Raw genomic sequence first — 26,485 nt, forward strand, 5'->3', positions numbered from 1 at the left:
ATGGTGCACCACTCGGGCTCCATCCAGTCCTTCAAGCAGCAGAAAGGTTGGTCGCTCGTAATTTGATAATTTACGCGTGCCGGTAATAAAGCATGTGTGCGCCGAGTGTGTCGGGTGGCGACTTTTCTTCTCTCGGTAGTTAGTTGGTGATGTCTAATGGCTCTCGCGGGCATCGGACGCTCCACTTGCTGTGCGCGTGACGCAGAGTTGGAGGTCTCGCGCCGCCGCGTCCTCCTCCTGCATGGAGCCTGTTTATCAACCTCGTGCCCACAGTCTATCCACTTTATGTAACGGTGACCTCGAGCTTTATTTGTTCGGCAGGAAGCTTCATAGATCCAATTAAAGTAAATGTAATTACCCTGAATATGATTTCATTGATGAGGAATTGTTGTTTAAACCACCTTTGTTATAATTCAGTGGACGGTTGCCGTTGATGCTGCACAAAAACAAGACATGACCATTCTTCACAAACGAGCAATGCAGATCTCTGAAAGAGTGTTTAGTGTCGTTTGAACTTGCAGTGATTTGCACTGCACTCACTCAGTCGTGTCCGTGTGCACCAGCGGGATGTAAGTGCAGTGATTGCATTATGTTGTGGCTGCTTGGGCTCTAAGGGAAGATGCAAACTGTTAAATACAAATCTGTTCAGGAGCAAAGCAGAATAGTTTGTGCTGAAGGAGAAGAATAGCTGCACTCAGGCTTTGACTGTAAAATAAAAATTACTTGCTGTCCTTAGAAGTTCCTGTCACTCAGCGACTTGTGAAAAGCATCAGACTCCAGTTCATGTTTGGAGTCCATTTGACACATTTGTGTTTTTGACCGGCAAATAACGACGTTGTGTATCAAAGTGGGCGATGAGAAATAGATATTTGGTGTCCACACACATTTCTTAACATCTATAATAAATACCCATCATGTCATCAATCTCTTTTGTTCCAGCTTTATTACACGACTGCGGCAGTATTGATTTTAAACCACAAGTAGGGCTTCTTTAATACTTTGTGTTAATTATTCATGACCCGGCTGTCTAAATTTAGAGAAATGGTGGACGATCTTCTTGTTTTCATGCTGACGCCGGCTCATAAACGGGGAGTGATGCCCTCCTTTTATTGAGGCACCTGGCTGAAGAGGATGAAAGGGTCCATTCCCTGGTCTTTGATGAGAGGAGCGGCTAGAAATCTCAAGAGTGAGGACATGCCTTGTGAAGGAGGTGTTGGCTTGTCTGCTGAAGCTCACGTCCCTTTGCTGGTTTTGAGTGTGAAAACAAACTGAGGGAGTTGGACAAAAAATAGAGAGGGGAAAGCAGGTTATACAGCGACAATAAGCATTATTTTCTTATACCATTACAATCCCAAAAGGAACCAAGCCACATTAAGCCATAATGACCTTGTTTTTCATTTTTATGATCCTCTAAGCCGACTTTTATTGTTTTGATGTTTGATCAGACGACTTGGAATTCTTTCTTTCAACAGCTTAAACAGTATACATGATCGAGTGAACCACTTCCTGCCTTCAGAAAACGCAGTGCACAACATGATATCAGAGCTATGTACAAGACTTTTGGGCATGAGGGCCCACTCAATATTTCATTGACTGCGAAGTGCACCATTAAATTGTGAGCCAACACCCTCTTTGCCTTCAAAGTCCTGCAAAAGCAACATTTTTAAATGATATAGCCCGTCCTCAAACCCAATCAGCAGCACCACGAGGGCATTTAAAGGCTTGGAGCTGAATAGCTTTGTGTTTCTGTAACCAGGAAGTGAAAAGCTTTCTTATTGTTGCTGCAGTCAAGAGCTTTATTGTCTTTATTGGTAATCAGTCAAATCTGAAAATGTATTCTAAATTAACTGCAAGTCAAGATTTAAGTTATGGGAGTTAAATATTTATTTTTGCTGAGCTGAAGGTGAGAATTTTTTTTTTGATTGAAGACAAAACGGAGGTTAGTAACTAATGGACTAATTATTAAGATGTAAAATAACATTTAAAAAAAAGGTCTACTAGAAACTAGAAAATGCAGCTCCATTTGGACTCACAGCCATCACATGTCACTCCAGGATTCAAGTGAATTTGTGAATATGTTCTTTGGCAGGTTAGTCGTGCATGTGTTGAAACTTATTGACAGACGCAATATCTGCGAGAATGTATTTTCTTTTAAGCATATCGAGATTTAACTGTAACCTGTTTGTAGCAATCGAATACTTCAGTCTTTAACAAAGCTTTGCTCTTGTTTTGAGTATCATTGTAGAGCTTTATCAATTAGTAGATTGAATAAATAAATCTAATAAACAATTTTGATGATCATTGTTCAAGCAAAACAGTTGATGGTTTCAAGGTTCTCAAATGTAACAATGTGTTGCTTTTCTTGGTGTCACATGATGGTACATTGAATAATTTGGGGCCTTTAGATTGTTGTTTGGTCAAAACAGGACATTTACCGACGTCATTTTGTGCTGCAGGATATTGTGATGGACATTTGTTTTACTGTTTTCTGCTGTTTTATAGACCAGACATTTATTGATTTGTCAAGATTTTAATTGGCAGATTGATCGATAATGAAAATAATCATCTGTTGTTGCCCTATCGGCAATGCAAGGCAAGTTTATTTGTCTAGCACATTTCAACAACAAGGCGATTCAAAGTGCTTCACATAAAACATTAAAAGCATCCAAACATAATGCAGAGGAAAACAAGATTTAAAAACAATTAAGAACATTCATTTTAAAACATTAAACAGTCAAAAAGCAAAAAATAGAATAAAAACTGCAGTGCAGTTTAAGAAATAAAATGCAGTAGTGAGATGCAGAAATTGATTAATATCCTTGAATCTGGTTCAATTAAAGGCAACAGCAAACAGAACATTTCAAGGAGCTGAAGGTCTCAGCACCTGGACCTGCAGCTTTCAGGGACATTGTTCCAGATATAGTATATAAATATATCGCACTAAGCATAACACATAAGCAGTTATACAAACAAACAACTTCTCTTATATGTTCTAAAAAAGCAATATTAAATATGAAGCAATATCTGGCTCAAAGTCCTCATGGAAACAGTTTATGGATTCGTGATTTATTTCTTTATTTTAATAAAAGTGTTTTTTGGTTTGTCAATGGGTTGGTTCATTGGGTGCTGCAGGACTCCTGTGTTAGACTTGACTTTTAAACTTCATGTGCAATAACAGTGTGTGTGTGTGTGTGTGTGTGTGTGTGTGTGTGTGTGTGTGTGTGTGTGTGTGTGTGTGTGTGTGTGTGTGTGTGTGTGTGTGTAAACCTTTGGTTGCACAGTCTTAAGCAGGCCACCTGTCCTCTTATGCAAGCAGGCAGATGGTTTCATACAGACATTATTTCAGTGCCGATTTAGAGAGAGCATATACAGTATCATCTGTGATTTAAACAGTCTGCTGTAGGATATTAGATATTAGGAAGACATCAGTTGTATGGAAGCTGATCCAGTGTAAATTATAACTTGCGAGGTAGACAAAGGGTTTACAAAAGGACAAAACAAAGAGGCTGTTTTGTTCTGCATGTGTTTGTCTTGCAGTTACCAGCTTCAACACTTTCACGGTCTTTAAATAGTCAGCGGTTGTTTTGTTGCTAGGTTATAAGAACAATAAGGCAGAAGTTCTGCTGGAGCCCAAAGTTATCGTGCCGTTCAATCACGGCTGAACAACACATTGACTTTGGCCATTCTTGGTGGAACTAAAGTGTTCCGCTGTAACCTTTTAATGCTGGCTAGTGTCTGAAGACGGTGTAGTTTAGACGCAGTCCCTGGTGAGGTGTGTATTGTGTACGCAAGGGCACAGCAGAGGCTTTGCGGAAAATCCTGTGATGTCGTAGAAATCACATGCAATCAGGGGACATAAGAAGATAGTGTGACGTTAAAGGGGCGGGGGTAATAAAGAGATTGAGAGGCGGAGAGAGAGAGAGGGAAGATGTTTAATCTGCTCAAATGATGCAATCCAGAGGTTGTGCCAGGATTGTGTAATACGGTCCTGAACCGTTTAAACTGAGGCTAAAAAGTGCCTGCTGCTCGGAGGTGGTTTCACGGTCAGACCTCAGCTGCTCGTGATAGACAGACAACAATGGAGCCAGTTATTTGTATTTTTAAACAACAGTTTTTTCTTTGATGTGTTGTTTTCTGTAGATCTGTGTGGACACATCCACTGTGATCCAACTTGAAAATGTCAAAGCATGTGAATAATTTCATAGTCACAGGATTACATTTTTTCTTCTTCTTTGTTTGTTAAAATGATCATCTCTTCATGTTGAAATTGCATAAGTTTCAAGTCAATAAGCAGTTTTGTGAACACTGCATCCACTAGCTTTAATATATTGAATGCCGTCACTAAAGTCAATAGTTTATGTAGTTAAGTCAATACTTTCCTAGATTTGTAGTTAACCATAACATCATCAATTAATGAATGACGGACAAAGCAGACATTATTGCTTTTGAGTAAATACAATACTGTTGTGGTAAATCACCAATGACATGGGACAACTAACATTTTATTATTACATTGAAACATTGAAAAAAAATATGTTCAAGCCATAAGCAGCAATTGTCAAGTTGATTTTTTCCTTGTTCTAAATAGAAAATCAAATCAAACTTAATATTCTCTGTGAAATTTGAAGCTTCAAACCTGCAGTCACCGTATCAATGACGCTGTGATGGTCCTCAGCTGGATCGTTGAAAATACCCTTTTCTTTTTAAAATGCTTAAAAATCCTTTTGAGTACACTGTTATGATGTTGAATAGACTGTATATTGAACTCATCGCCTGTTTCTAACAACCCAAGTTCGATTTTGTCAGACGAAGCTGCAGGAACAAAAGTGTTGTGGTTTATTTTCACGCGTTCTGCCTGAAGAACTCTGCGATTCATTCGTCCACTCATCGTTTCATACTTGTATTTGGTCAGCAAAAATTATCTGTGTGCCTCGAGTACTCATGTAATATAAGAAATGAGCTGAATATTCAGGGGCTGCTAATGATATCGCTCTAAATACTCCCTGTGAACTGGGCTCCGTCGCTGTGTTCTTTGATACGGTGCCAGGCGGAGGATGAAACGCACTCTAATTGCTTAGAGAAGGTTTCTGAAGGAGAGGCTGCCGGCCTCGCCTCAGTCCTGCCTCCACGCGATAATTTTTATAAACGCAGCGCAGCAGTGTTTTGGACCTGCTTCTCCTAAGCGTGTGTGTGTGTGTGTGTGTGTGTGTGTGTGTGTGTGTGTGTGTGTGTGTGTGTGTGTGTGTGTGTGTGTGTGTGTGTGTGTGTGTGTGTGTCTATGTGTGTGAGAGATTTATTTCTTCTTAGCCCACTCTTGTATAGCAGAGATCCCCAAATGCACTTTACAATGTAAAGGGAAAGCAATAATGATATTTGCTGTGCATAAAAAGGTCCTGCTGCAAAGTGTTCGGAACTGAAAGTGCTATGGGCTGAACATGGATGAATTATTGAGGGTATAGAATGAGGATAGACAGAGGCACGATGGGAAACAACCCACTGACCTGAATTCTTTGTTTGCTACTTTGCGCTACATCTTTGCAGAAAATGTCTCAATTCTTAAGTTTCTGCTCGGTTCTCATGGTGATCATGGGCAAACGACTAAAAGCAAAAGTAACATTTTATTTTTTTACACCTTTGTTTTGCCGTATTTTCACAGCATTGTTTAGTTTCCTCTGATATATAACATCAATTGATCATAAAAATCCGTAATGTCTTTTTCAAATGAAATTTTTGTTGTTCCAGTGGGCACAGCGACAGCGATATGATCAAGAGGAGCATAATTAAGGAACTTATTACAAATAAACACAACCTCTACTTTCGATGTTTGCCACGAGCAGAAACATTAGTAAACAAGTATGCAGCCACAATGATCTATCATACACATGCACGGACCAACCAAAAATCCTCTTAATCTCAAATCACAAGACCAGCATAGACAAGCTGCACAGGAGAGAACCAAATCCACGACCTCCGCTGAATCTCGTCCACCTCCCCCTCAAATGAGCCTGAGTGGGCATTTGTGAGAACGCACACACAGGGATTATCGCCATATCCCTGTGTAATGCTGCGAAAAAAAATTGAGGTGTTTTTTTCCTGACCACGTCACAGCGACTCCCTGGGCCTCTTGATTCTTTTTTAAATTTTTTATTGTATTCCTTTCCTGTGGCCGTCCTCTCTATGGGTGTTCTCTCTGCAGGACTCGAATCAGTCCACAGACTCCCATATTAAGTGACACATACACATACATGTGCACAGGATTAACTTTCTCCTGATAAACCAGTTTTAGCCAGTGCACAGCGAGATTAAACATAGGATTTCACATTAGATGAACCCTTTATATATTTATATAGACTCACACAATGCACTGTCTTTAGAATGTACTGCACAGCTGCTCTGACTGTGGGACAAAGTTCAAGGTCTGCCAGCATGAGAAGACTAAGCTAAAGCTTTGCAACAGGGCAATGATTGTCAGATAACCAGTTGTATCTCCTTAATATCCATTGAGGCTGAGAGATTTGACCGCAGTGAATATTTTTCATATAGCTGTTCTGAAGTTTACATGGAAGCAATTTCACACAACTCCAACTCCTTCCAATTTGTGGGTCTATTTTAAAATCTGAGAGTCCTTTGGGACCACCGAGCCTCACCCACACAGGCCCATTAGCTGGCTCTGCTCCTACGTATCATCTCAGACATGTTGAGCCTTGCCGATGTCTGTTGGGATTATGTAGACCGGCTAGCGTCCAGTAAATGTACCTGTTTTGATCTACACCGCAGCCATTCTCTATGTATCGATCAGCATAATGGTGAGAAAGAGGGCAGGTATATTAAATAAGCATGTGAATTGGTCTGAAGAGGGGATGCAGAGACTGTGAAATTGGCACTTCAGGCTTCTGGCCTTGTGAGTAGAAGCTCACACGGATTTGCCAGCCAGTCATAAAGCATGTTGTTGCTGAGAGAAACAAACCTTGCTCACTGGACCAGGAAATCTCTGGTTTCTGAAATGTCATTGCAGATGTAATTGGCACAATATGGCTCTCTAATGATAGCGTAACAACCTGCAGATCAGGATTGATTGGAAGTACAATATTCAATGAAATTGATTAAATTATGAAAAGCAACAAAATGAATGTTTGTACACTGAGTAGAAACAATTAAAGCTCTGGGAAATAAAGCTTTGTTGTTGGCTTGAGGACAAATTAACTTTCTTACATGGGGAGATTGTTTCATTTAAAGTTTACTCTTTGTCCTGATTTGTATGTAATCATTTTATATTTAAATTACTTTTAACTATTAACTATTTTTCTAAATCTGTCTCCTGAGTAAAATCCAGCTGCAAGCTGAATTTAGTTTACACATCGAGATTTCGACAGTTTTCTCTTCCTCAATAATTCATTGTGTGGCTCTTAGCTGGAGCTCACAACTTTCATTCATTTCATATCTGTTGGGCTGCACATGAAATAAAGAGCGCGATCAGAGGTTCCCCTGAGCCCTCCAGCTCACTATCTTTAACTGGTACCCTTCTCACCCAACAGCACTGGGAAATCCCATTGGTATCAATGTCATGAGAGCGAGTTATTGCACAGCTTGCAGCGTGGACTCTCAGGATGCGGAGAGTGAATTATCAATGTAGCTGAACGTTTCAAGAAGGTCACTGGAAGAATTCCTTAATGGAGGTGAAACAAAGTCACGTTCCCATTTGAAAGAGCGCCTTCATTTCATGAATAAATGTGAGGAGCTGCAAAGGTGCTGCCTGCTGTGAAGGTCGGCTGCAATGACCTGCTTCGAACACTGGACATTCATTATTGTGGTTAACCTCAGAGTTTCTCGTTACAACACATCATTACAGCGTTGTTGAATTAATCATTCAACAATCTGTCAGTCCCACCATCACCATATTGTTTTTACTGCTGAAATAACCTTGAAAATCACCTCTGCTGGTATTTATACAAATGACATGCTATTGAGAAAGCTAACGCCGCGCAAGAATGCTGTTACTACATGTATCTTTGTGAAATTGGTTGCAGCATCACGCAGCTTTTCATGAGGTATTGAGCTGTGTGATGATGGAGGAGTGCTGCTGGTTTTAATACACATTATCACCACAGTAGCCCATACAAGGAGGGACCAGGGATTTCTCCCTCCTTTTTTCCACTCACTCTTCTTCAGTTCATGCATTAGATCGTAAATAAGTATTCTTACAATGTGCTTACTTTTGCAGCTTCAACAAGCCAAACATAACTTTCATGTCGGCATTTATTATTATGTGTTTTTATTTTTCAGTGTAAACATGTTAGAAATGTATAAATATGTTAAATGTATATAGTATTTAGTTTTATAGTTCTATTCATCTCTAAAGATTTTTAAAATGGCCTTCCTCTGTCCCTGTCGTCAGGCATGCACACCAGCATCAGCGAGATCCTGAAGGAGAAGAGCCTGAAGCCGTCTCGCCGCAGCCTGCCCTGTCTGGCTCAGAGTCAGACTCATCCAATCAACCTCAACCACTTCCTGTCGGTGCCTCTGAGCCCGGAGCCCAAACCAGAAGTTGAGGTGCTGAGTCAGAGCCTCAGCACCTCCTGCAGCCTCCTGCCTCCGCAGACAGGTCAGTCTTCTGAGAGGAACCTGCTGTCGTCTTCCTAAACCTGTTACTGGATAAGATGCTTCAGTCACCAGTTTGCTTCACTGATATGTCGATTTAAAAATTTACCTTGGAAGTATCTGCAGTGGATAGTCAATGTAACAAAAGCCTTTTTACAATTACTTATTTTCTTCTATGCTAATGCAAGATGACTTATGCTGACCAAAACAATATCTATATATATATATTGAAATTGTCTTTTTTTACAGATGTACAATTTTGCAAATTATTAAGATAAAATGAAATAATCCTTTATTAGTTCCGCAGTGGGGAAATTGCAGGATTACCGCAGCAGACAGGTAAAGTGCACACAAGAGACACGTAATATAAATATAAGTAAACCGTAAAACAGTCATAAAGTAAGGTTTGGGGTCAATCGAAAGTTGAAGCTCTTTTTCATGATGTGTATTAAAACAGAGTGTTTTTTTTCTATTCTGTTTACCTACAAGGAAGCCTTTAACAGGAGATAAACATCATGTCTGTGATGCAAACTATTTATTTTGTCTGTATGTCGCATTTCATCATTCGCTCCATACTCTGCATGGACTGTATTGTTGTTGTGCTCAACAGGAACATAGTTGGTTGCAACACAGATTACTATAATGTTGGTGACATTTACGGCACGTGCACACTACTGATTTAGCAGATTGTGATGGTGCTGCAGAGGATTTAGAAAACAGTCACATGTGTCTGGTGCACATTCAGAGGCAGTGAGAAAGTGTGGAGAAAAAGCCGTTGCAAGAAAAAGACTCACAGTATGGACTGCAAAACAAAATGCCTGTTGGAGAGGGGAAAGCATTCAGTCGTATTAATATCTTCAATAATATTCAAAGGCCATTGACAGTGAAGGCTTTAGCACATGCAGCACTTCAACATGATGGTATTGTTTATGACCTTGAGGCGCCCTTTGCCCAAACCTTTGGTATTTTGCTGCTGATTGGAGTGTGCAAAAGTGAGAAGGGAGATGCAGTTCCATGCAGATGAGACAGCACAAGGTGAGGTGTTGCTATTTTAGTGATTGTTATTGTGCTAAAAATAGACGTCTGAGGAACAGGTTTTCTCTTGGCCAGAGGAGGTGCAGACAGAAGGAGAGAGTGAAGACAGACCAACCAGGTTCCGGTTGTGCACCGATAGATGTGTTTGACTGGTTTAACTAAGCTCGGTGCACTTCTACTGGAGATTTAACCCAAAATTTAACGCATTTAGTTTCACTGTTATTGTACTCGATTTACTGTAGCCTCCAATTTTGTTATGATTCACCGTAAACTGAAAATGCTTCAATAGATTCACATTGCAGTGGCACCTTACTGTGTGAAAACACAGCATGATCCAGCAGCGTAAATTCAGACCGCTTTGGATTCTTTACAGCGCCTCATGTTGCCAAAGGTTCTTAGTCATTTTTTCAGCACAGTTGACACTTTATTTACCAAATAAAATGGATTGTATTGGCTTTCAGTGCAGAGGAAATTCACATTGCTGTCTGAAAACAAGACACATCACCACAAACAGTTGCCCAAAACCTTCTGGACTAAAGCTGTACACTTTTGATATTCGTTGTACTGGATGAAATTGTTTTACGTCGTTAATTCTAATGTTCTCGATTTTTTTGTGGTGGGTAATGCTCACTTTAGATATAACGACATCAATAGCAAGCTGTTCTGGGGATTTTCCACTATTCTGTGGCGATATAGATATTGTAAAGATTATCAGTTGTGATCTCCAAATAGAAGATAGGACAGCTTTCTCTTAATCCCAAAATGCTGATTAAAATAAAACTAAAGAAAGAAAAGGCAGGATTTTAATGTGAAATCACAGTTAGTGATTTTGCATGAACACTTATTTATTACTGTCCAAGGCCAAATAATGTGCTAGAAAGGCTTGATATTAACTTCAGTTACTGAAAAATGAAGCTGTTAAGTCTGGGTGATTCTGTGATTTAAATGAAGTGCTAAAAAAGCTAATGAATGCAGCTTTTTTCCACACATATTTGCCATAACAAAAACATTTTAGTCATAGATATTGTTTGAATGGTTTGATATTTGTACACTTGATCTCAGCACAGCACTGCAAAGACCTTCTAACTGTAGAAACGGCAAGCTTACTGGTGGTGAATTTGACTCATTTGACTGGAAAAATGAGCCAAGCTGTCACACATAACGTGTGCTGTGCTGTGAAATGATACATCTCCATATAGCTATGGGTTGTCATGCCATTAGTGCATGTATTGGGAGATTTGGACCTAGTTAGAGGGATTGTTTTGCCCACTAAATCTACTTTCCTCCTCATAAAAGCAATACATTCTGCACCAGATTGAAAATGGAAAAGCCTCCATATTGTGTTGCTGGTCAATTAGGCAGACGTCTTCTTGTTTGTGGCATAGACCGGCAATCTGATAAGGTTTCAAGACGCTGAGCTTCTAGAAAAGGAGTTCTCAGTAAATTCTGCATTGTGTCTTTCAGTAGCAAAACTGTTTTGTTTGTGCACATCAGTGGGATGAAAAAAGATTCAGGAAGTATTCCGGATTGGTCCTCTTTAAACATTGGTGCATGGAACTGTTAATTTACATCAAGGTGTTGCTCTCAATGTGGCGCCCACTTTTAACTAACTTTGATTTAGCTTATTTAAATGTTGGCAATTGAAATAAAGAAAATATTGACTGAACCAACAACGGAAGACTCGATGCAGATAGAATGTTTTTTGTGGTGCGTTACCAGTCTAATATCGTGTTGTGTCTGTGTGCAGCAGAGGATGGAAAGGATCAGTATGTGGAGGAGTCAGAGGTGACGTGTGAAACCAGCAAAGACGAGTCAGTCCCGCTCCAAAAGCCTGTCACCCGTGTTAAATTAGAGGCCCGTGCAGATTCACTTCAGGTAACACTTCCAGTAATCCACAATTATGACTGTTCATAGCTACTGTTACACTGTAGTTATGTTACCACTGAGAAGCTTCAAACATTAGCAGGCCTGGGTTTCGCATCCCTGCATCTGAAATTTAAGTATGAAACATTGTTTACAGGGAAAGAATCGACCTCGGTCCTCTGGGCTGTTCTTCCGAGATGGGAAAAAACATATTGACTACATTCTGGTTTACAAGAAGTCCAGTCTACAGGTGGAAAAGAGGTGCACCTTTGAGAAGAATCTACGTGCTGAGGGTCTAATGCTGGAGAAGGAGGTAAAAAAACATGTTTGCTTTCAGAAGACTTTCATTTCCTTTGATTTCTCAACTCAGTTCTCAAACCCCTGGTTATTTTTAATCTGAAAGCCCTCGTTGACGAACAACGACATCATGTTTGTGAAGATCCACGCTCCTTGGGATACGCTTTGCAAATATGCAGAGCAGATGAACATCCGAATGCCTTTCAGGTAACCGAAGTTGGAGAAAAGATTGAGCCTTTAACTAATTTTTCAGTGGCTGGTGACTTCAACCAGTCTCTCTGACATTTTTTTTTTTTTCATTCTTTAAGGAAGAAATGTTACTTTACCGACTGGAAGAGCAGAACCTTGGGCAGGTAAGTAGATATAGGGTGTAGGATTATTTTTTTCTGTTGATTTGTGGGGGCAGGAAGCTGGATATTTCAGTGCATCCAATGAAATACCTGAGTAGCAAAGCTGCGAGGCTTGAGTTGTGATGTGAGCTATGGATGGTGTTTCAAAACATTATCAGTCCCCTCAGAAGAGAATGTTTAAATCAAACCATCATTGTCCTTTTAATCAATTAATCCAGGATTGATCAACACGTTACACAGGCCGTGAGTAAATAAACAATATGTATAAAGTCTGGGATTATATATTTAAATTGAAAAGTCACCCCCCATGTACAGCACTGAAAAGTACCAATACAAAAAAAATCAGTAATTCAGTGCAGTTGACTGATGCATTGTTTAAATGGACTTGATTCATTGAACTTTACAACCTTTTAAAAAAAAGAACAGCCTCCTGTGAGGCAGGGCCATTGTTAAGAGTACAATACTGTAACACTGACAGTGCTTTTCTATGAAAAGCTTGTAGTCTTTCAGTCAAATAACTGGAGCTGCACAGGCTGATTAGCATACTATTTTTAGAGAGACGCACTTGCGCTTTGATGTGATGTGAGTTTACCGAGCTCGGCACAGGACTCCAAATTCCCATCTTGTAATCTCACTGGAGTGCAGATGGAAACACAAATCCAAGAAAAAAGTTTATATCAGCATCTTTTGTTTGAAAAACCTTTCATTAACATACTGCGTATATATTTAAATTATGTCTTTTTTTTTCAATTCTAAAGTCTTTTTTGCTTCTGAGGCCCGAACAAACTTTTCTCAACATTTAATCAATTTAGATCTTACTGTGTGTGATGCTGATCCTACATGAACGCAGCATTTCTTGTCCAATTTAGATCAGGTTTTTGATGTCATTTAGATTCTTTGGTTTTGCTTGTGCTCGGCTCACTGGTTTGAAGTGGCCCGGAGTCAGTCATACTTCCATGCACCAATCAGCATTCAGCAACATTTGAGTTTAGATCTGACGACAGTTATTTCTTTAGTCCATTGCCAATCAAATCTGGTCAAAACACACCCAGACTGTCCTGATGAGAAAGATTAGCAGAGTGTATGACTGCATACCACTTAATACAAAACATATTAGAATGTGTTGCTTATTTAGTCATCAGTATGTACTATTTTAGATACATATATTTGATTTTAAATCACGTTTTGCGTGGCTTTAAATTGTTGTTCATTCATTTCTCAGTAATACTCTGTGATGAGAGGTAATGTAAATGATGTTTGAGCCACAGCAATGAAGGCCGACGTTTATGTGTCAACCTGAGCCCTTGTCAAGCTTTGAATAGGCAGATATTACTGATCTTTAAGGACTCCTGGTTTTTATCCAACTGAAAACATGGTGTGACTCATACTGCTTCCAGCTTTTGGCTCTGTTTTGAACAGATCTTATTGACGACAATAACCATGATAGATGGGACTTGACAAAGTAACTACAATACATGTGTAATTGTGTTGACATTTCATCATTCAGATCTATCAATAAACTATTTATCACAAACACATTATGGAGTAGAATGGTTAAAGGAGTTGACATGGATAATATTGAATATGGGTGATATTGTTATTTCACCATGACATACAGTATCATATGCACAATTTAATGTTCGTGCCTGGATGACACATACCTACGCACACAGAGCAGACGAAGATCACACAGACAAGAATCACTTGCCCACCTGTCCAACTGAGAACAAAACACTTTGAGCATTAGGATTTTCTCCGAGCTCCTGCAGTCACTAAGCTGTTGCTCTAAAAAGAAAAATAGGCTTTGTGTGTTTACTAATGGTCCGTCACCAACTCACGTCCCAGTAAAGCTGAACAAATTGACCATGTGCAGGTAGTGACGGCTTGCCAGGTTGATATCATTACTTAATGTGCAGTACCTGTCCCTTTCACAACAACATTCATAAAACGCTTTCTGTTTTCACCCATGAATCCCCTTTATATTCATTTAATCTATATCAGAGCTGAGCCTGACAAATTAAACCTCTCCAGCAAATCTGCAGAAGCAGTGGGGAAATATTATCCAGCCAACTGATGTTCATCTCTCGGGATGTTAATGTTGGTCTGTTGTTTGATCCACTCCGTTGTTCCAGACTGATTATCTACACTATTAGATGGATTGCCATGACATTTTGTACACACTAGAGTGGTACCCTGAGGATATATCCTATATTGACTTTTGTGATCCCCTGACTTTTTTGATGAGATGGATTTCTTTGAAATTTGCTCTCGATATTCATGTTCCCTGCAGGATGAGGGTTAGCTAAGTCAAAACACGTATTTGTACAACACTTTGGTTTATGACCAAACACCTGCAAGTTAATGATATCCCCATCAGCCTCAGCTGTACTTAGTGTTTAGTGCTAATAAGCAATTGTTAGCTGGCTAACACGCTAAACGATGATGATGATGAACATGGTAAACATTATACCTGCTTAACGTCAACACGTTAGCATTGACAGCGTGGGCATGTTCGCATGCGGATGTTAACATTTAGCTCAAAGCACCACTGTGACTATGTTTGCTTGAATGTAAACTTTTAAATTGGAAGAAATTGGAATTTTTAATAACTACTTACTTACGAAATTCTGTTAGTTGACATAAATATTTTTGATGTAAACAGTTTTGAGTACTGTGAACTTTCCCGTCTTACAGTGTGAGCCTCACATGGCTGCAGACTCTTATTCTTGTCTCTTTAGTATGAAGTGGCCTGTAATTGGAAAGGTGGCTGGAAAGGAGAGACAGAGAGACAGACTGTGACAATAACGCTAAAAGGATATACAATTTAGGAAATCAACTGGTATTAAATCATGACTGGAGTATAAAAAAGAAGTGTATTATCCTCTGAATTGGATTTAGCAAGCTGTTATCCTGGATCAGTGACGCTCATGAGTCACGAGCAACGTAAAAAAATAAAAACAAGTCTGCAACGTGGGTGTGAGGCGGTGCGAGCTTGTCAGGGTTGTGTTTGGGGGAAAAAAGGTTAGGAGCCACTGTTCCACATCAAAGAAAACAATCTTCATGTTAATCTGTGCTGTTAATCCTGTTTTCTCTGTACGTCTGTGCAGCAGATTTCATCTGAGATGTCGTCAGATAAAAAGCTGGCTTCCCAGAAATCCCATGAAGTTGGACAAAGAGGCCTTGCCTGACCTGGAGGATACCGACTGCTACACAGCTCCCTTCAGCAGAGCTCGCATGCATCAGTAAGGAGGACATGCACTCAGTCATTCATGCCATCACAGAAACTCTCGTCACATAATGACAGCATCTGTACCTGTAGTGTTGGAGGATATTTATCCTGCTCTGTATCCCGAGTTCCCCTCTTATCCATCCATTTAGGTCCTGAGCTCTGGATGTGGAATTTAGAAACCAGCTGTCTTGTATATTTTATAGCTGTGAGTCAGAACCCAGAATGATAAAGACAAGCTGATCATAAATAAGATATTAAAATACAGCGGCAGATATTCATGAATTCTTATTTCTCCACCGTTCCGTCCTGTTTTTTCTTTTTCATTTTTAAGAAACTTTGAAGAAAGACATCATCTCATCATCTCATTTGTCAGTGAATCATCTCCACTTTTCCTTCGCTTGTCAGCATTGACGTTTCTTTTTAAAATAACGATGCTACTAGAATGAACACAAACCCACAGATTGAGTTTTAATGAGCTTTGCATCATTATGAGCTCAGCTCCCATTAAAATCTGTGGCTGGATCATATTGATTGTTACATGATGAATAACTGAATGTCCCGTTAATTTCCAGCTTCACTATCAACAATCGAGGGACCTTCTTCTCCAATTCCACCAGAAGCCGAATAGTTCATCATGTGCTGCAGCGCACCAAGTATGAGGATGGAAAATTAAAGATAGGTAAGGCACTACGCTTGCTGCTTTTCCCCTTGTTGCTCCTCACATACTAAACAATATTTCTAGTAGTGTCACATTAGTGTCGAGGGAATTATGCATTTGTTTTTTGTTCTTTTGTGGGATAATTTAAATGTGAGCTGCTGCTGAGCTGTTGCTGTCGTCCAAATTGTGGCTGATCTCTTCTATCCTTCTGTCTTTTTGGTATCAGCACTTACCAAACTGCCCGTCCACTCTCACATCTACTATCTTGTCTGACTGCCACAGATATGTTTTGCTGATTAAAGTTTGGCCTTTAAAGGGCTGGAACAGATTTCACATTCATATTTTATAAGACCAGCTCCACCACAAGAGTGGAAAATCCTTTTTAAATCCACCCCTCCCTGCTTGTGCTCTCACTGTCTACAGTTTCAGTCGGGGGATAACAATGCAAATGAAGGCACTATTGTCCTGTGAAATATAACATTTCATTCACTACTGTCTCATACAGTAAAGTAGCTGCAGCCAATTCAGTCACTTTATGGGATTGAGTCATTTTAAACCAAGTAATTATGGTCCAGCAAAACATTTGCAGCTATTTGAAATTCTAACCTGAGTGTTATAAGCCTCTAATGGGCTTGTCTAATGCAGCTTGTCTGTTACATAATGCGGTAGATTGTTATGACTGTAGAAAAGTGGGTTTAAATGAATATCTCATTTGACCTCTCTCGCTGTCATGACTGGGACTGAATTTTTAATGCGGTGTCCTTCTGCTTTTCTAGCTGCATCCTTTTAATGTGCCATGGTTTATTCCACTGTAGGTATCAACCGGTTATTGGGCAACAACACATATGAGGCTGCATTTCCTCCTCATGAGGTGAGAAGATTATTAGTTGTGTTGAAAATCTGTCGGGATTTAAAAATTGTCAAACTGTAAAATTCCTTCTGCAATCAAGAGTTTCCTTCTCTTCATCTCCTTAGGGTGGTCACAAGAGCAGACACCCAATTAAGACGCACGGGGCCCAGAACCACAGGCATCTTCTGTATGAGCGCTGGGCCCGCTGGGGAATGTGGTACAAATACCAGCCTCTGGACCTCATCAGGTAATCAACACAAGTTGTTGCTGTTGGACACTAACTTAAGCTCTAGTGTCCTGGGGATGAGCTTTGTTCTGGTTTGTTTAAATAGAACATAGACTCAGTTGTCCATCCCTCTGATTTAAAAGATATCCAGGTATCTGATCACAGTCTGCTGCCTGAACAGGATTGTGTATCGTTCCCAGACATCTTGATATGTCTGATATTTCTGGACTGAACGATATACGACATTCAGAGCATTAATACAGCAACAAACTACTATTTGCTATGTAAAGACACAGTGGAGAAAAGTCTACCTAGGCAGATAATGAAGTAGCTGTTCCTATGTGTGTGTTGTTATTCGAGCTTCTCCTTCCTTTGTTGACATAGCCAGCCCGGCCGTGCATGCTTTTAGTACATGTAGTGCACGTTAGCGTGCCCCACTAGCAGTTCATGGCCACTCTGCAATTCTCTTATATTGTGGTTACAGCTGACAGCACCATCCCAACCGACAGCGTCGGCGTGGAAGGGTAGCACCCACCCTTTGGTTTTTACTTAAGGTAAACACTGTTAGCACTGTCTGCACTTTTGCCGTAGTTTGCACTTTTGGCACCGTTAGCTGTGAGCCCCGTCGCCAAGTTGAGAGCCATTGGGAGGCAATAGAAATGCTCTCAGTCTCGTAACACGCATCTTTAACTTCAACCTTTGAGGAATTGTGGAAGTATGAATCCACTGAAGTATTTGGCTGTCTTTGCACCTCTGTGTTTTAATCTTCTCATTAGAGTGACAAGGAATACAGTTATTCACGTTCTCACCAAGAGTTAGATGAGGAAATTGACATCACAGAGCTGAATCCAGCTCTCATGCTGAACTGGGCTAATTGTCTCCTGAGATGATATGAATTTGTCAACCATTAGAGATTTTGTCAAACTGTTCACACCAAGGTAGCGATCCCAGTGGCTACAATCAATATTTTATAACAACAATCTATCAAATGGCAATGTGAACACTGTGTGAAAGAGCTCGCTCGCAGTGATAAGCCAAGTGGGCATCAGCCCTGATCCTTAAACCAGGAACCACCACTGGGATACTAGTGTGCATCTAACCATACCGACTCTTTTTTTCCTCAGCCATGTCCTTCAATGTTGATAGAGATTTGAATAAACACTTGGGAGTTGCCTCATTACAGCTAATTACCGCTGAGCTGCTTTACTGGAGTGTCTGGAATAAGTGTCAAGGGCACCCTGACAGCAGTGGTTTAGGAGGCAGATACAGATATTGATTAAGTTCCCACCACAGCATTATACTCATCCCAGCAGTCTCTCCACTAGGCCGCTACAACCACTTCACGGTGAACATGGTCAGGTTTAATTACCAGTCAACACAGTTCATTGGGGAAATCTGACCACACTGTCTCTCCTTCTCTCTCCCAGGCGGTACTTTGGTGAGAAAATTGGTCTTTACTTTGCGTGGTTGGGCTGGTACACCGGCATGTTGATCCCTGCCGCCCTTGTCGGCGTTTTTGTCTTCCTCTATGGTCTCTTCACGATGGACTCCAGTCAAGTCAGGTCAGTTCACACTATCTGCAGCGTACCATATAAGATGCAAATACTCTCTTGAATTGATAGAATGCAGAATGTGTATTTAAAAACATGTATATTCTTTATTGTTGCTTTCCTGATTCGTTGTCTCACCAGTAAAGAGATTTGTGAAGCCTACACCACCACCATGTGTCGTATGTGTGAGGAAACCTGTCATCCGTGGAACCTCAGTGACAGTTGTGTCTACGCAAAGGTCCGTGCAGTTCTGGTATTCATCCGTAGTCCCAGTCCGAGTTTCTCAGTCTCTTCTACGCACGCTTAAAAACCTTTTACAAATATTTCTAGGTTCAAAAACTCTTCCCTCTCAAAAAATCACCCAATAAACTAGAGAGTTTTAAAGTTGTCTGTTGAATGGATCAAAAATTACGTATTTGAAAAACTATATTTTAAAGTGTTGAAAATATATAAGATTGTATTTTATAAAAAAAAACTCTTGAATTAAAGGTTTGGTTAGATATTTGTGGGAATACACTTTGATATTGTATAAGGATTATCTAATCTCATTCGTCACTGTCAGGGAATTATAGGGACGCACTGATCTGATCCGGCTTGTTCAGTTACGATGTCGTTACCCGTGTTTAATTTAGCAACATATTGATAAAACAAGTTGGTTGTGTTGTATTTTGCAGTGCGACTGCCACCCTTCGAAACATTAGCTTTCCAGATATTGCAAGTAATGGTTGAACCCGTTGGTGTAGCAAGAGAGAGCTTGCTGGCTCTATCCAAGGCTAAAACTCCAATATTATGTTAGACTATTCCTGTAAGAAATGTAAAATTCACGATTAGACTCTGAAGTCTTGTTCCGACATTTGACAAAAAGGAAAGCTGTTGAAATTGAAAATAAATCTATGTCTTAATTCAGTTTCATCTGTGAAGCTTCCATTTCATGAATCCCTTTTTCAGAGCAGCCCTTCGTGTGCTTGTGTTTCTAGGTGACCCATCTGTTTGATAATGGCGGCACTGTATTCTTTGCCATCTTCATGGCTATTTGGGGTAGGTAGAGGCTGTTTATTTTGTTGTTGTCCCTTTTTGTGAAGGACTGACACTATTGTGTCAGTCCTTCCACTCTCCACTCAACTCCTCCAAACACATTAATCTTTTCAACCGAGAATTCAATACAGTAAACACTCTGCAGTGCAAATACACAGTAAACAGTCTGCAGTGCAAATACAGAAGATCTTCACTCTGTAATACATTAGTCATCGAATAAATCGTGGGCAAGTTTTACTGTTGGACCGTCTGCACACACACTCCCAGTGTAATTAGTCAGATAATGAAACATTTCTTCAGGGGGAGACGGTATCGTTCCGCTGTCAACGTTGCAGAATTGCACCATGATAGCGGTATAATGCAGCTATGGTTCCCACAGCTATAATATATATGTAGAGTGTGAGCAGTGTCTGGCAAAGATTAATCTATCTGCCAGCATGGTAAATAACCACCTGAGCCCACAGGGAACATTTGGCACATTGTGTTCCGAGTCTGGGCTAAATGAAGGCCAAGCGGAGCCGTAGAGCCGAGGGAGGTCCAGCCAGCATCGCTGACTGAGGGCTGTAGCTCTGGCTTTTGGCAATGTGGACCAAAGTAACTGCGCCACTGAGCAAGTGCACTCCAGCTCGACTCAAGATTAAGATGTGAAATTGGTGAGCCCAGGGGACCAAATGTAGGCATCTGAGAAGGCTGTTTTTCTCTCTTTTAAAACAAAAGTGGGTCGAGCTATATTAGACTTCGACATCTGAACAGCAGTCAAAGTTGTTCTGAATGAGCGTTCATACACTGGGGCTTTTTAAGACTACAATGTCTTTGTGTGTTCTGAATGTATCTTCTTCACTGGAACCATTAATTTTACTTTAAATGTATACAAATAACACATGTGATGCACATGTAGCGATGTTGATTGGCATCAATTCATCTGATGATTATTTTTTTGATTAATCAGGGAGACAAAATAATGCTACAAAATATTAAAAAATGTCTGAAAGCCCACGGTGATGGGGGAATTGATTATCTCGTCTGAACAACAGTCTAAAACCTTAGAATATTCAGTTTACTGTCAAATATGAAAAATAAATTCAGCAAGTTCTCATAACTGAGTAATTGGAACTGAGACTGAGGTGTTTCTTTAACAATGACTTGATTATTAAAACAGTTGAAGGGTATTTTCTTTTCACTGATTAATCAATTATTTTTTAGCTCAATCACATTTTAAATGTTCAGATGTATAAAAGGGTTGTGTTGTGTTAAGGCTGCACAGCACTGTTTGGATACTCATGTCCATTTTCATTATACATTCTTCCCTCTGCTGCAAAATCACACATGTGTTTAATATGTACATCTAATGAAAACTGACAAAAGCGCTGAGTCACCAGTCTAATGTTACAGTGTGTTGTCCATAACAGATCATACATGATTGCACTGTTCTTCCCCACTGAGGTCCGCCTGTCACTCTGTTTGCACTTATGCTACTAAGGCACATTTTCCCACATATATTGGACCCCATAAATGTTTATTTTGAGGTGATTTCTGAAGCCATTCAGCCTTTACAAAAGCCTTTTTTTCCTGGTTTTATGCATGTATAATAAGAAAATGATGGTGTAGTGTGCAGCTCAAGTCACAATAGAGTCAGACACAAAGGAAACGCTGCCTCCAGAGGGAATTCTGCCCACAGGAAGATACACTTTTGAAGTCTTTCAACACAAAATGGAGCTTGCCTGACAAGATGGGACTTTGGGGGGATGCATTGTACAAATAAAGCATATTTGCTGCATGTTGTTACTTCCTTAACATCTCCACAGAAACTAAGCAGTCTGTGAACTGATGGCTGTAATGAATTTCCACAATAGGCCACCAACATCACAACAGCTTGTGTTTTATTCAGAATATCTGGTGTTTGGTTCTGCACCGTGTCCCCAGTGGATGTCCTTCTGCAGTCACGTGATTATCACTCATACTGTGTGTTACATATCAAAGTTGATCAATAATAGGTTGATTCCTGATCCCTTCTGCAGCCACAGTATTTCTTGAGTTCTGGAAAAGGAGGAGGGCAGAACTGACTTATGACTGGGATCTCATCGATTGGGAGGAGGAGGAGGTACGTCAGCAATATCCTCAAATAGATCAACATAATTTCATTACCACACAATTGTTGTTCTTGTCTTTTAAACTTGATACTGATTACCTGACATACCATGAAGATGAATACACGTTCAATAGCTGATACTGGATTGTGTGTTGTGAATCAGGAGGAGTTGAGGCCTCAGTTTGAAGCCAAGTACTCCAGGGTGGAGAGAGTTAACCCCATCTCTGGCAAGCCTGAGCCTTTCCAGCCTTTCTCAGACAAACTCAGCCGGCTCATGGTGTCTGTGTCCGGAATATTCTTCATGGTAAACCCTTTGATCTTTGAATAATCTCCCCTTTTGGGATTCAGCCTCAGAGTGAGATAAACGTTGTTTTGTGTGTGTGCCACCTTTGGAGTGTTTGTGTTGTACCAGGAAGTGGCTTAACATCACCCCCTGCTGGATGAAAACAGTATTAAGAGGATATTCTAGATTTGGCCTTTCTGGTGGCCTAATTTCTCCTGTTGACTGATTACATTTAAATGATGAGTGTTTTGTTTACCTGAATAGTTAATAGGTAACCCCTTTGGTGCATTATAAGATTAAAAATTCCTCTACACATGCATATAAAACCCTGTACTTTGCTGTACTTACCCTGTGCTTTCTTCTGTCCATCATCTCTGCTTAGATTTCCCTCGTTCTCACAGCAGTGTTTGCCGTGGTGGTCTTCCGTCTCATTGCAATGGAGAAGTTTGCTTCTTTCGACTGGACATTTTTAAAGAAGAACTGGCAGTTTGCCACCTCTGGCACTGGCGTCTGCATCAACTTTATGATCATCATGTCTCTCAATGTGGTGGGTGTCTGGACAAGCATCATCTAGCACGTTTACATATTCTGTCCAACAAATGTTTCATGAAACATTTATTTAGAACTTTGTTCCAGGAAATGTCACATCCACAGCCAGAAATACTTATTTTGCTGAGCTTCCTGTCCCTCTCTTTTTCATGATCATTATCCTCCTCAACCCTTTCCCTGTTGATGCTTACGAGTACTATCATCTTGCCAGGTGTATGAAAAGGTGGCCTATCTGCTGACAAATTTAGGTGAGCGTTGTACACATGTGCAGGCATCTATACATTCATTATTTCTTGCCTCCCAAGTATAGTTTTTCTCCATGTCCACCTCAAAACTACCTCTGTTTGTCCCCCCTCAGAGCATCCACGGACAGACTCTGAGTGGGAGAACAGCTTTTCTCTGAAGATGTTCCTGTTCCAGTTTGTAAATTTGAACAGCTCCACATTTTACATCGCTTTCTTTCTTGGAAGGTAGGCTGCCTGCCATGAACTCTACAGTTCCTGTTTACAATAAATTGAATGAGCGATTGTGCAAAGACGTTTTGTTTCAATCTCTCTGCCGAGACTCTTTTCCTTTCCCTCCTCACTGTACAGTTGTGTTTTTGGACCTCATGTTTCAGCCGCCTTGATTAGAAATGTAACCAAGTTGGTGTTTATCGGACATAATTAGCATCTTAAGTGTCTTTTTTTTCAGCTCAGACTTTATTAGTTTTGCTAATATCTGTTCAGGTTTGCTGGCAGGCCTGGAAAATACAATAAACTCTTTAATCGATGGAGACTGGAGGAGGTAAGTGCATTAGGCATCATCATAAGTGGGCTGATTATTGCCTTCTGTTTTAACATATATTTAAAATTGTCACCCGATCCATCTTTTATGATTTGTCTGTATGTGAACCATTAATCTCCCACATAATTGGTGGGATTTTGAATGTAATGATCAAGAAACAGAACTGGATGAAATGTATGGCAAGATACGCTCATTGGTTGGCTTTGAATGATCAGGCATGAACTATGGATGTTTCAGTTTTGTTATTTCAACATATTTTTCTCAGTGTCACCCGAGTGGCTGTTTGATTGATCTTTGCCTGCAAATGGGAGTCATCATGTTCTTCAAACAAATATGGAACAACTTCATGGAACTCGGTTATCCGTGAGTAACATTGTATTATAATCATTATTTCTCTATGAACTATTAGAAAAAGCTAATGTATGTAAAATTATGAATCCTGTAATTTCCTGTGCATTTTACAATACTAATGTAATTTCTATATGTTTTGTCCTTTACATGATTAGCATATGAAAAAGCTTTTCTCCTGCAGAAACGCATCAGATTCTCTTGTATGGGCCTTAGTAAAAGGCTTCCTGCAGTGCTCAGTGAATTGTCAGAAATAATTGACAGTTCGCTACTCGCTACGTTTTCAGTTTGCTGCAGAACTGGTGGTCTCGTAGGAAAATGAAAAAAATAGGTGGTGGAGGGCCGAATGTAGAGAGTAAAGCCCAGCTTCCACAGTGGGACAAAGACTGGAATCTGCAGCCGATGAACGCCCATGGACTGGTGGACGAATACCTCGAAATGGGTAAAACATTACATAATTTTTGTTGTGTTATATTTGTCGGAAGAGGGAAGGTAAATACATCAAAGTATATACATTGTTTGAGACCAAGTTGAGACGATCTTCCCTCTGCAGTTCTCCAGTTTGGCTTCACCACCATCTTTGTAGCGGCGTTCCCGCTGGCTCCTCTCCTGGCGCTCCTCAACAACATTATTGAGATTCGTCTTGACGCCTACAAGTTTGTCACTCAGTGGAGGAGGCCCATGCCGGCCCGAGCCACTGACATAGGTCAGCGTGATCTTTGACTAACCCCACACCTCCTCTCTGGCTTTCACACTGTGACTGTTGTATTTTTAGATTAAAGCTACTTTTTTCCAACATTAATACATTGTGGGGAAACAAACACTTTCCATTATCCATCCTATGGAGATAGATTTGTTCCCACATCCTCTGCGTCTGTACCACAATATGCTGCGCCTCGCCAACCCATCTCCCCATATGATCACAAACAGCACCCTCCAGTCAACATATGATATATGACCAAAGGCTTCTTGTGGCATGCTGCCCTGTAATTAAAGGAACAATCCCCCCCCGAACAATTTTCAGCTGTAATGAACACATTATGTTTCAGTTCTTCTTTTTAGTTTGAACTGACATTTACGGATCATACAAAGATTAATTTAATTCAAAAAAGTCAGAGGGATTATTTTTCTTCTCTGACAGTACAGAAGTCTTTATAGACTTTATTTTAATGCAGCCCAAAAGAATGCTGTATTTTGAGTAACACATTTCACAAACCCCTTGCTTATGGCTGTACACACACGTATGTATATATATATATATATATATATATATATATATATATATATATATATATATATATATATATATATATATATACGTGTGTGTGTGTGTGTGTCTGTGTGTGTCTGGAGGATGGAAATTGGTATTTGGGTAAATAATTAACTGAAACGAAGTAAATTAACCACAATGAAGGAAAGTGAGCATATTAAGACAAGACAGCCCAAAACTGTAAAAATTACAGTTTTTCATTTTATTAAGTAGAGAAAAATCCTAATTCTCCTGATGTTTGTCGGTCAGGTATCTGGCATGGGATTCTTGAAGGTATTGGCGTGCTGGCAGTCATCACCAATGCCTTCGTCATCGCCATCACCTCAGACTACATCCCCCGCTTTGTTTTCGCCTTCAAATATGGCCCGTGTGTGGACAAGGGACGCCACTATGAGGATGAGTAAGTACTTAATATAATGTGTAAACTGTAGACATTTCTGGCAGAGTGGCTGGTGTTTATAGTATGAACGATTCTGCTTTCCTCCCTCAGATGTTTGCAAGGCTACGTGGAGAGCAGCCTGTCTGTGTTTGATATGAAGGATGAGAACAGCACCCAGTCGTCGTACTGCAGGTACAGAGACTACAGAGAGCCGCCCTGGAGCAAGGAGCCGTACAAATTCACCCTGCAGTTCTGGCACGTCTTGGCTGCCAGACTGGCCTTCATCATCGTCTTTGAGGTAATTACTTTTTTGGGTGTTTCCCAGCAAGGCAAGCTGCAAAAACTAAATTCCCTAAGTCTTCAAAAGTCGTTGAAACTGCAGAATGTTTTGAAGATTCATATTTGTTTTTAGTTTTAATGATTTATGTGCTGTCCTTGGCCAGTGAAAACCTCACACGCTGGATTTAAGTGGTTTTAATGCTTTAATTGGATCTTGCTGCTACAGAAGCGTGAGGAATTTCATCAAAAAAAAGCAGAAAATAATTCCCAAATGACATGGTGGTCCAGACAAAAAAAGACATTATGATGTTTCTTCTTCTTTTCTGAAAAGGTTAACAAGATTGTCCCCTAACAACGCTCCCCTCTGCAATAATTTCTATAGTGAGGAAAATCTGGCATAAGATACACATTATAGGGCACATAATGTTCAGTGTTAACCTTTGCATTTTTATTGAATGGTGCAGCAAATACTGGCAACTAAAGTGTAGTCTTGTAGAAAGATAATTCATACATGATTAACGCTTCCCACAGCACCTGGTGTATGGGATCAAGTCCTTCATAGCGTACCTCATTCCGGACATGCCTAAGGATCTCTGTGATCGTATGAGGAGGGAAAAGTATCTGATGCAGGAGATGATCTACGAAGCAGAACTGGAGCACCTGCAGAAAGAGAGGAAGAAGAACGGACGGCGTTATCACCATGAATGGCCTTAGCTTTTACCCCACGTCTCCACCTCATGCCGCACAGCCCTCAACTCACAAGCACAACCTCTCCCTGCCTGCTTATTTATGTATTGTAGCTTAGAGACTT

General features: G+C 40.2%; 1 protein-coding gene across 1 annotated transcript; it reads left to right on the forward strand.

The window, feature by feature from the left end:
* Positions 1-26,485, forward strand: ano3 (anoctamin 3; the record flags this gene model as incomplete). The annotated part of the gene is made up of 25 exons (XM_079223713.1): positions 1-46; positions 8,396-8,602; positions 11,381-11,508; positions 11,654-11,809; positions 11,900-12,000; positions 12,102-12,146; positions 15,251-15,385; positions 15,945-16,051; positions 16,846-16,901; positions 17,006-17,127; positions 18,534-18,668; positions 18,798-18,894; positions 19,634-19,694; positions 21,710-21,792; positions 21,944-22,084; positions 22,446-22,610; positions 22,824-22,860; positions 22,971-23,082; positions 23,341-23,398; positions 23,664-23,761; positions 24,034-24,188; positions 24,300-24,452; positions 25,266-25,416; positions 25,507-25,693; positions 26,206-26,485. 25 exons carry the CDS (start codon positions 1-3, stop codon positions 26,386-26,388), a joined length of 2,919 nt encoding a protein of 972 aa, XP_079079839.1. The 3' UTR covers positions 26,389-26,485.

This window comes from Taurulus bubalis (genome assembly GCF_910589615.1).
Source record: "Taurulus bubalis genome assembly, chromosome: 9".
In the NCBI taxonomy this organism is placed as follows: domain Eukaryota; kingdom Metazoa; phylum Chordata; class Actinopteri; order Perciformes; family Cottidae; genus Taurulus; species Taurulus bubalis.